The 12397-nt window shown below is 38.3% G+C and overlaps 1 protein-coding gene across 1 annotated transcript in view; it reads right to left on the bottom strand.

The window, feature by feature from the left end:
• The window catches only part of CBWD3 (COBW domain containing 3), a 42658-nt gene that overhangs the window by 11213 nt on the left and 19048 nt on the right, over window positions 1–12397 (bottom strand). The window contains 2 exon segments of the mRNA XM_043514547.1: window positions 516–567; window positions 4872–4928. Coding sequence (XP_043370482.1) covers window positions 516–567; window positions 4872–4928 — 109 coding nt within the window.

A 12397-nucleotide genomic window follows, 5' to 3' on the forward strand; every position in this document is an offset into this window, starting at 1 on the left:
TTATACAGTTTTTCCTTGTAAAACAAATTACAAGCATCTATGTAAGAAAATTTACACATATTGGGCTAATATGTCAGTTGTCTTTAATCAAGATTCTAAATGTATACATGAGTAAGTTGGTGCCCAACTACCCAATTTATACACACAAATACTGTCTGGGTGCACAAAATATGCATGTGAAAAATAATGACTACAAATCTAGGGCCCAGTCCTGCACATGAATACTTTTATTCATGAGAGTCATTAATTTCAATGAGGCTACTCATGTGGGTAAAGTTATTTACATGATTGTTTGCAAACCACTTTTGAAAATACGGCCCACTCTATATATTTAGTTCAACATAATAAAGCATATCCATGTAGAACAATGCATGTATTCAAATTATTCCTTAATACATTATCATTTAGTTAATGTCCACTATAGATCATATGATTAGTATGCAATGCCTAATATGCAGCAATTACCAGATGGATTTTGTTATCAGAAGGTTTAATGCAGAAGGTTTAGTAGTTACCTTATCTAGGTGTGGGTGTGTCGCCTGCACATGCTGCAGCTTTTTCTGCAAACTGGAAAGAAGTAAACTTGAACCTTGTGCATTGTGTTAGAGTACCAGAGTCAAATACTTAGCTACTTTGTGTTACTAAAGTATCAAAAGGACTACAAAGAATATATAAACATAAATGAAGCATTATCTAGTACAAATTGAATTTTACACTAACAAGTAGGACAAAATAGTACAAATTAGTATATTTAAAATATTTTCGTACTTAGTTTTACTTTGAGATACATATGCAATTCTAAGTAATGTGCACCTATAAAAAACTTATCTCAAAGTATGTTTTGATCACCTATACATAAACCCATACACACATTTTATATTTTGTAATACGTAGCAGCAGGCATAGAAATTACTTTAATTACAGCACACTGAACAGATGTGATGAGAGTCATGTGAGAATCAGGGAGACTGGAGAAGAAAAAGTAGCAGTAATCTATGCAAAAGATGGTCAGAGTATGGTCAAGCACGCTGGAGCAGCAGCAACTGAATGAAAGATAATTTTTGGAGATATGGCACAGAAAAAGCCAGGAAAAAAAAAAGTAAGTCTTGTCATCACCATTCTGACTGAGAATTGGATCAGTGATCACTAATACAAATTATGTAAGCAATGATTTGATGATATATACAGAATTTTTAATAGGCAAAAAATACTTCCTCCATCAAGTGCCTTCTTTATAAATCTTGGCTTTCCTAAATCTGATTTTAAGAAAAATATTGCCTATGTATTTCTATCTACCTACATTTTCAGAATGCTTCACATTTTGATCAGATGCAAGGGGTGGAGGGAAATTGTAAAAGGCACTGCTCTGTTATGATGTGAGACAGCACACAGATAAACATTTTCCAGCAGATTATGTCTTCAACAATTGTAGCATATATTCAACTACAGGGAGGCCAAGGACTTCAAAACAAAACATTTGCAAGGTTTTAAGAACAGTGAGGGGTAAATAGGTAAGAGTGGGTTTAAAAGAGAGGAGGGGGAAAGTGTGTGTGTAGACAAGCTGTTGGAGTGAATTAGTCACCCCAGGGGTCATGATAAGGAGGGTGTCAAGTTTAATCCTTCACAGCTGGTTAATCTTTGAAGGATTTTCTCTGTTTTGCAACTATACAGTACATCTAAGTACCAATAATTTAATTTTACTTGTTTGTTTAATCACTGCCAAACATCATTTCATAGCTATAATGTCATTTCCATAATCCAAACACAGTAAATGAAAAGGACCTTTTGATTACTTGAGTGACATTTGCTACTGTAAACAAAAACAAAAGGGACGAAGGCTAAAAAAGTGTTCTCATTCTTAAAATAAATCAAAGCATTAAACTATTATACAAGTTAAAATTATGCTCAAATGGCAAAATACATGGAGAGTTTACATATCTTAGTTCTAACATGCACAGACAGCTAGCAAAAATACAGTTGTTGTAAATAGTAATAATAATAATCATAATAATAAAGGTTTTGAAATAAGTGTTCACTTTAATACTCTAAAAATGCAACAAATCAACTCTCAGCCAACTTTTGTGTCAAAACGAAGGGCAAACTGAGTCATCCAAACAGTATCACTAAGAACAGAACAGAAGGCAAAAAAATCAATGTAGTCCTTCCTTTCCCTACTTTAAGTCATGTTTTTAAAGTTATTAGGGAGCAGGGCAGGAGAAAGGACCTATAGCATTTACTAAAACAAGATATACTATGTGCCAGCTTCCTTCCAGCTCTGCTAATGAAATTAATCCCTAAGATGAGACACCCCTGTTACTTCAGTCCTAGTCCTCTCAAACACAAATCATCAAATTGTATGTTTTGTGGTGCAGGATAATCCAATAAGGACTAACGTGAGGCCACAACATAAGAGTTTACGATGGCCTAAGGCTCTACATTTGAACCTAGGTCTCCAAAACAGATGGGTTAGAACAACCCCAAATTTTGGGGAGGTTCAAAATTTGAATTGGACTTTTGTGGCTCAGACTCATTTCTAACCTAACACAGAAAAGGCTTATGCGGTAATTTACCAAGCCCTCAACCGTCTCTCACTTTAGATTTAAGTTTACCTGTGAAGTCTATTCTCACTTTATTATAAATTATTTAAAGGAGAAGTGCTGAATGGGACAAAGAAAACTATTTTTACACATCTCGCATTTTTGCTTTCCTTGTGTCATTTTTTGGTCTTCATCCACACTGTGTATCACAGGGGAAAGAGGTACAACTGTATTACTTGTCAACTCAGTGTATGAAAATAAAAACAAATGCTGATCACTCAGATGCATTTCCAAATAGCCTGGCTTGTTAAAATTGTGACTTAAATATCACAATTTTAATTGAAGAAGAAATATTCAAAATGAAGTATAGTATGATTTTAACATAAAGCCTTAGATTAGGTGCAGGCTTATATCAGTACAAGAACGCTAGAGTAAAAATAAAATAAAATAAATAAATCTTTCAAATATTAGAAACTCAGGAAATTCAGAACTAACGTCCCAAATGCATCCGATGAAGTGAGCTGTAGCTCACGAAAGCTTATGCTCTAATAAATTTGTTAGTCTCTAAGGTGCCACAAGTACTCCTTTTCTTTTTGTCCCAAATAAAGTAATTCATGCTACCTCAACTCTGTCCCTGTACAAATGTCAGTTTACCATCACCCTACTTTGCAGGTAGCTTACCTAAAATGCACACCACAGAAACTTGTTCTATGGTTTCATGCATATGTCTCCAATATAAAGTGTGGTAATTTGTCACTGTACACATTTGTTCTTTGTGTGCAAGTGCTCTAATGCGTCTAATTAGAGATTTGTATTTTTTTTCAGTAAAGCACATAATACAAGAACACAAAGAAAGCTGTAACGCAGCATAACTTCCAAAGATCTCTGTGACTTCAGACCTGGCCACTGGGAGCTGCAGGGTCCCGCAGCCTCCCACAGCGGGAAGGAGCTGTGAGCTACCGCCTGAGGTAGCAGCCCCTAAGCTAGCGGCCCCAAGCTCTCAGCTGCCATGGGAGCAGGGGTACCCTGCAACTCCCAGCTACTCCCCGCCGAAGGGGGTGGAGGGACCCCGGCCACCACCAGACAGGGGGGACCTCTGCAGCCCCCGGCCTGCCCAGCAGTGGCAGGGGGACCCCTGCAGCTCCCCATTGCGGCAGCTGCAGGAGGTTTCCCGCAGCTCCCTGCCACTGGGGGGGGGAGGGGGCAAGGGGACCCTGCAGCTTCCCTCCATTGCTGGTGACAGGGGGGACCCTGGAGCTCTGAGACCCCACTGGTGGTGGGGCCCCAGAACCTACAGCAACCCCCGCAGCTGCCCAGTCCCTTCCCATTTTATTGTGGATATTTTTAGTAAAAGTCAGGGACAGGGTGATGGGCTTCCCTGAATTTTTCTTTATTGTGACCTGTCTGACTTTTTCTAAAAATATCCATGACAAAACCTTAGCCTTAATTAGGATTCAGACAATCTAGTTAATTAAGACAACCTAGCGAGCACTTATAAAATGAAACTTTATTTTATGGATAGATAGGTAATATAGTCTGATTTTCTGTAGGCATTATTATGTGGGGGCAGAGTAAGGTTGTTTGAGAGCCTTATTTGAGAAGAGCAACCTTAACTCAATACTCTCTGGGTGCTACTTCTGCAACTCACTTAGAATCTCTAAGAGGGGTCTGTGTGTGAACTTGACTGAAGGAAGAGGTAAGGGAGACACTTAACCTACCCTTTTCTGTGGGCATTATCAGGTCTTCAATCCCCAGTGAACCTCAGAGAGGGTTTCTTGACCACCCTCACAAGCTTTTTAATAGAAAAAAAATTCTGTTTTCCACTGTGAAGTGATCAAGTTGCAGAGAGAGGCAACTTAAAATGTAAGAAAAAGGGACTGAAGGTTTTTCTTCTTCAAATGAATGCTTAGGTCTTCAGCAGTCAGTTGACAGCCTATACACCAAGAATGCCAAAGTTGATGTTGCCTAGTGACGTTATTAAAGGAAATGTTAATAACTTTTGTAATTACATGGAATTTGTGTCTTGGGCAAAAGAGGTCACCCAATAAAGTGGGATTTTGCTCTTTGCTACAAAATGGCAAAAAAAAATATTATACTTGACTCTGTAATTAACAACTTTTAGGTTCTCTAAATATAACATCTCCTTGTTCAATTCACTTCAAATGTTTTTTAAAAAATGTACTTTACTTTACTTTTAGACAAGAGGCCACAATTCGGTTTATAATGGAAACTCAGCTGCAACCTTAAAGTGACAGTGTCTATTTAGTGCAACCATCTCTTATGATTTCCTGTGTACTCAATTCCTAAAATAAAGATTATAAGGTTATACTGTACCTTATCCCAGATAAGCTGTCAAAAGCATGCAGGTCTAAAACTTCACAGAGATCAACTCTATAAGAAAAAACAAACAAACAAACATAAAACACAGCCTTCATACTTTTCTCAACTTAAATATTTTATAGTTGTAAACAATACTGCAAAAAGTTCAGTTACAACACAGGCTTGTGATGTTTGACAGACACCAAGCTATTTGAATGACTTCATTCACCAGATGTAAAGGTATTAGATAACTGTCTCTTAAAGCAGACTATTGCTACGATTCTTTTGTTGCATTTTTAAATAAGTTTCCAGTGGGGGGGAAAAAAAGTATTGAATCGTAATTAAAAACTTATCATAATATAAATGCACAAGGGGCCTGACTTGACTTTGCACCCATAACATGCTTTGCATATATTTTTTGCATGTTATTTCCCAGATTTTTAAAAACACACAGTGAAAACTAAAAACAAACACAATTTGCATTATGTGGAAACATACGCCCATGGGTCAGCTGCTGGGCTGGAACCTATAGATCTTCTATGTGCTCCAGACACTGAAGGGAGATGAGGCAAACATTTTAACAATGAGTTTCATAGCTGTTTGCTGACAGCAGAGGAATGCTGAAATTCAGGATCCTCAGTTCTATTCCAGGTTCTGAAGGGAGTTTATCTAGTGGTTTTCAAACCATTCAGACCTTATTTTCCTCCACCCCCAAGCTTAACAGACCCCTTCTGCCTCAGACTCATCCAGCCTGTTCTTATCCCAACCCTTTTCCCCCTCACCTCCATGTCCCAGGACCTCAGGTCTTAGTTCCTGTGTCCAGCACATCAAGCCCTGGTATGGAGCCAAGAGGAACAATTGTAGGGAAAGTCCTACTCAGACTCTGCCACTATTGCCTAGAGTATAATTCACTAGAATTGGAATCTGAAGAATTTAGTTGCCAAAACTAACAAATCTGTCCTGAGCATGTGACAACAGATTTTCAGAGTTTCATAACTTGGCCAAATTTGGGTGGAATTTCATGATGACAGCAAAAGGCACACACCGAAGCCAAGGCAACTCCTCTTCCAAATTTGAAGTCCTGGCTTGCAACTGTGGTACTAGAGCTTCTCAACAACACAGCTGCAAAAGTGGTTTGCTTTTGTTTTTTTGTTTGGTAAAAACAGGGACAAATCAATGTATTATCCCTAACTTTGTTCTGAGAAATAGCTGAACAATTTTTGCTGAAATTCTTGATCTCCACTCTCCCCTTCCCCCAAATTCAGCCTGAGGCAGACACCCAGCTTGGAAAATTTCAGCCCAAATAGTTAAAATCTGGCAAAGTAACAACAACTGAATACAGGGTTTTATAACAGATAGTGTTGGACAACCTTAATTATAAGTGTTTCTACCTAGGTCTCCTGTAACACACACACACTCACCCCTTTTCAGAAAAGTACAATATACATTCCCGTATATTCCAGTTCAGGTGTCACTGCTAGGGACAAATGGTTGGCTTTACAGAACTGGTTATTTTGTTACTGAAAATATGAAAACAAGGAGATGGTTAAAAGGAAAAATCCACAGGCCTATGGGTCTTGGCCAATTATTATTATTAAACATGTACCCACCAAGAAGTATACAAAGCTGTTTCTAGATTGAAAGATTTTTAAGGTACAATGCACAGCCTACATAAACCTCTTCTTTAGTTTATGACCAGCTGTGTCTGAACCGTGTGTCTCAATAGTACTCCATAAACTCATACTAAGATCATAGAAACACTCAGGCAGATAGGAGCATTTACAATCTCTTGCAGAATATTGACTGACAATGGACAGAAAAAAATCTTATTTAAAGGATGTGAGTTCTCAAGTACCATGCTAATAAGCTAATTTTACTGTTAATCTAACTGCGTAACTATTTCAAGTTTTGGACAGACAGTGCAAGATAGAGAAACAGTATCAATCTCCGAAAAGTATTTAACTAGGAACATAGGAGTTGTCATGCAAGATCACACCTGAAGTCAGTGTAGTCCAGTATCCCATGTGATCAGCACAAGACGAAGGTACAAGAACCCTGCAGTAAGATATGGGATAATTTGCCTCCCACACCGAGTCTCCTCCTAATCCTTTATATTTAGATACTGACGTCAACCCTGAAGCATGAGGTTTAATATCCCTTTCAAAATTGTATTAACTATAACTCTGGATTTTGCTGTTATCCATACAAATGTCCAATTTCTTTTAATCTTGCTAATTTCTTGGCATTAACAACTTCTAATGACATCCTGTGGCAATGAGTTCCATAGTCCAATTATACATTGTGTGTAAAAGTTTCATTTTATCAATTTTGAATTTGCCATTATTTAATATCATTCAACATCTCCTTATTTTTGTGTTAGAAGACAAAGATGAGAGAAGCTCCTGATCTACCATTACTATATATACTTTTATCATGTCCTCTCTTATTTGTCTCCTTTCTAAGGCAAGCAATCCCAACATTTTCAATATCATTTCATGAGTTTTTTTTCCAGGTCTTAATAATTTCTGTTGCCCTTCTCTGAACACCCTCTAATTCAGCATTTGATTAAACTGAAGAAGACTGAAATATAGCTACACTTCCCTCTCCAAAAAAGCCATTTAGCGGGCAATACGATCCATGTAATGTTTTAAAGATTATATACTATTACGGTACCTTCTTAACAAAGGATTTGAAGTTGGAAGATGTTGCAATAGTGCCTGCAGAGCATCTCCTCTGCCACTGTGCAACGAGGGACTGATTCCTTTCTATTGCTTTTCCCTCTTATACCCTGCATAGAGGATGTATGCATGGAATTTAGGATTTGTCCTGTTCTATGGATGTCATGATAAGTATGACCAGATCAGCACAGACACCCAGATTTTAGTTTCGTCCAGCCAATATGCCAAGTCATCATCATCGCTAAATCATGTACAAACAGTGAGGACAGTGTCCCCCCCCACCCACTTTTTCCTCTTCAGCTGGACTTGGAGTCACCATTGTATTCCCATAGACATTTTCCTCCCTCTCTGCATAGCCAACTATTTCAATAAGAAACACATAAGCAAACACACATACTATTACCAGGTTACAGTCTCTAGATTCACAGTACTAGCAATAGTTAATGGAATCTATAGTTTTGCTGTAAAAGTCTAAAAAAATATTGCAGAAACTTTAAAACCAAAGCTGCATAAGAACAAACGAGCTACTGTTAAGGGCCAGATTTATAAATGCACTCAGCATCCATAAAGGAGGATGATTTTCAGAGAGGCTCAGCTCCCATTTAGACAAGTAAATGAAGCGGCCAGATTTTCAAGAGTGCTCTGCATCCAGCAACTTCCCGTCGCCAATGGTAGCTGGTGGATGCAGAACAGTTTTGAAAATCTAGCCCTAAATGTTAAAAAGCTCACTGAAGTTATTAACTATTTTTTGTTAAAAAGAGCCATGCTGATTTAACAAAAATTATTTAGTTAAGATGACCAGAAAAAGCAATAAATGAGCAATGGGAAACACTGAGTTTATGATTAAGGGCCCTCTGTAGTACTGTTTATTCTTGTTCCAAGTATTCTTCAGCAGAATTTAAAAGTTAATAAGAAAGGAGTGTGAAGTTGTAAAAGCTTCTTAAACACATTTCACCTTCCTACTTGAACAAAGCAACAAAAACAATATGAAGGTAATCCGTATAAACTAACATGACAGTCACTGCAGAGAAGACTTTTCATAGTGCAACAGTTTAGCAGCAGGACAGAAAGTTTCCAGCAAGGAGCAGCTTGCAAGCAGAATTTCAAATAAGTTAAATCAATGGACATGTTAACAAGATTAACATTACTGGAAATGTAAAGCATCCAAACACTGACCATCAGATAAACTCAGACACGCTACCATCTGAAAATTTCTTTACTAAAATTCCATGGTGCTATCAAAAAAAATAAGCCTTTCTACCTATGTTCCTATATTGGCACCGACCACAGTCTTATCTGAGCACCTCCCAGGGTAAGAATGGCAATAATCTCTCTTCCCCTTCCCTGCTAGTAAGAAGCAAGCTAAGGGGTTTGTGTGTGTGTGTGTTTGTTTTGGTTTTAATAATTACTGAATACACAAGAGAAGACTGTTGGTGCAAGTAAGGGTACTATTGTGGGAGAGTGTGGGAAAAAATATGTTTTGTATTTAGTTCTGAATGCTGGGAGTTTAGTTATTCTTATTTCATTGGGCAATCTCGGGCCAGCTCCTGTCTGCTACACCCACAATTCTCCCCCTACTGAGCAACAGTTTCTTTGTTCCACTGACAAAAGTCATCAGCAAAGATCAAAAAATGAGTTGTCCTTTACGTGTTAAAGAACGACTCCATGCAGGGCTCTGAAAAACAGTACAATGGATGTTGAACTGGGCTGTGTGTTCAATAGGAAGCCACTGCAGAGTGGGATGATGTATTGCTAGGAGCCTATGCTGCTAAGCAGGCAGGCTGCTGCAGCCTGAACTAGCCCTTTTAAAGTATAGAACTTCATTTGTAGATACAGAGAATTTCAGTAGTTGAGCTTAGGACTGCCTATGGCCAGATACTAGTCTGCCAAGATCAGGTGCTATCTTTTGGATGCCCGCAAATGAAAGTGCATGTTTTTTGCCACTGTTGGGTGTCCAAATGTAGTGCAGAATGAAAGAGGATCCCAGAGCTCCAGACCGATAAAATGAGAAGAGATGTCTTTAGTAGATAATGTAGTTATGGAGATTTCTTTAAATCACTTCCTTCTTCTCACAAGCATCATCTCAATTTTGTCTGGGTTCAGCTTCAGCCAGCGCCTCTGCATACAAGCACTGATCTCAACTAGGCAAGTTACAGCTTCCTTTACATTAAAAGGATGCACAGATGAGTGTGATCTGTCCACTACTGGCATGTTGGCTTATACTGTCTCACTAGCTCTCCCAACTATTTCATATAGATAACAACAGAATGAGGGAGAGAACAGACTTGTGGGACCAACCAAGTGAGTCATGGAGATGCAGGAACAGTTGATTAATTCTGAGTGGAATGACCTAAGCCACTTCAGGGCATTTCTATCTACCCCATGCTGCCGTGAAGGAAGGACAGTAGAGTTTGGTGGTCAACTGTATCAAATGTCAGATGTCCAGCCATATTTCCTGTTGATGGGCACAATATAGTAAGGCACCAGAGCAATAAGTGCTTTCTCTGTCCCGTATGCTTAGGTATAACATTTCAAAATTTGCCCAGCTCATTTTCAAAGTATATAACAGAAGGCAACAGTTGATTTCAACAGCAATTGTTAACAGTTCAAATACACTAGTTTCAGAATCCTAATGTAATAAGAGTAGAATAATTATTTCAACACTATTTGTAATAAAAATTAAATGCTATATTGCCTGCATCTCTAAAGACTCAAATATGGTATGGATTCCACAGAATTCAGTGCAGTTGTATTCTCTCTAAAATATTTTAAATCTACATTAGTGTAGATCAGAATAAGGATTAATATAAATATACAAAATAGAATAGCTTTAACATCACAGGTCACTTGCTGGGTTGAACAGCAGATTTTCCTGAAGTCTTTAAATCAAGATTTTAGGATGTCAATGACTCAGTCAGAGGTTATGCAGGAGTGGGTGGGCAAGGATCTCTGACTTGCAATGTGCAGGTTAGACTAGATGATCATGACAGTCCTTTCTGGCCTTAAAGTCTGTGTGTATTTGGTAAGGCTATAAAAGGATAGGTGTTGCTCTATTACTTGGCAGACTTTATCAGATTTTATCAAGGAGTAAACTCCACACCAGGACTTGATTTAATTTTACACCACATTTCAGCTGTTCATTGGGTACGTCTACACTACAGCTGAGAAGTGCGATTCCCAATGTAAGCAGACAGACTCACCTTAGCTCGGCTTGAGCTAGCATGCTACAAATAGCAGTGTGGATACTGTGGCATTGATGGCAGCTTGGGCTTGCCCAAGCCCTGCTGAGACCCTGGGTCTGAGCTTCGGTGGCTAGCTTTAGCCACTACCAGTGCTACAACATCCACATTGCTGTTTTTTAGGATCTCAAGGAATACTACAGGATAAATAATGCCCTTCAATGGGCACACATCTTCTGATGAAAACTATACTAGTGCATAATATTGCTATAAACAAAGGAAATAATAATGAGAAGTTATATTCAACAGCACAAATACCTATATTCCAGTGTTAGTAGGGAAAACACAACCATCTGTGCTCAATCTATTTCAACTTGTATTGAAATGTAGAGTCCCCATCTACATTTTTGAATATTTATTGATATCTGCATTTGAAAGGTTTATGATGAGTATCTAGCCTCATTTAAGCACTTCAATGTATGGTACTTGTACTTCATACACAAGTTACTAAACCCTAAATGACATGTTTCGAGAGTGTGCTTTTGTCACAACTTCACTCAGTCCTTTTGATTAAATCCATAATTGAATCAGAATAGACACTTTCTACTGAGAGCTCCATGGGAGGTGGGAGAGACACAGTCTTTTATTTAAAAAATACAACCTTTTCATTTGTCTAATAAGGAATTCAAACCAGAGTGCCAATCAATAATATGAAAGAGTAAAGCCATTTACTTCTTGTATTGTGACTATTTTGACATATCTTTCAAAACAATTTTGCAGGCACCATTTATTTTTAGGTCCCACTAAATCAAACCTGGAAGAGGCATAAAGAGCTTTACATAGTACATGTGATTAGAGTCTGGCATTGGACACTTATTGGCCTGTTAGGCCTTTTCAGTGATGTGTCACATGACAATGGGTACCACATCACTGGAAAGCTATGTAAATGACCTAGAGATTTCTACATGTAAGCTCAATTACATCAAGATTGCCAACTGCTGTGTCAAGGTTCCTTCCCCACTCTGAACTCTAGGGTACAGATGTGGGGACCTGCATGAAAGACCCCCTAAGCTTATTCTTACCAGCTTAGGTTAAAAATTTCCCCAAGGTACAAACTTTGCCTCGTCCTTGAACAGGACGCTGCCACCACCAAGCGTTTTAAACAAAGAAAGAGACCACTTGGAGAAGTCTTCCCCCAAAATAGCCCCCCCCAAAGCCCTAAACCCCCTTTGCTGGGGAAGGCTTGATAATAATCCTCACCAACTGGTACAGGTGAACACAGACCCAAACCCTTGGATCTTAAGAAAAATGAAAAATCAATCAGGTTCTTAAAAGAAGAATTTTAATTAAAGAAAAGGTAAAAGAATCACCTCTGTAAAATCAAGATGGTAAATACCTTACAGGGTAATCAGATTCATAACATAGAGAATCCCTCTAGGCAAAACCTTAAGTTACAAAACGACACAAAAACAGGAATATACATTCCCTCCAGCACAGCTTATTTTACAAGCCATTAAACAAAAGAAAATCTAACGCATTTTCTAGCTAGATTACTTACTAATTTAACAGGAGTTTGAAGGCTTGCATTCCTGATCTGTTCCCGGCAAGAGCATCACACAGCCAGCCAGAACTCTGTCGTCCCCCCCTCCAGATTTGAAAGTATCTTGTCCCCTCATTGGTCATT

Source organism: Dermochelys coriacea, chromosome 5, assembly GCF_009764565.3.
Source record: "Dermochelys coriacea isolate rDerCor1 chromosome 5, rDerCor1.pri.v4, whole genome shotgun sequence".
Taxonomy (NCBI): Eukaryota; Metazoa; Chordata; order Testudines; family Dermochelyidae; genus Dermochelys; species Dermochelys coriacea.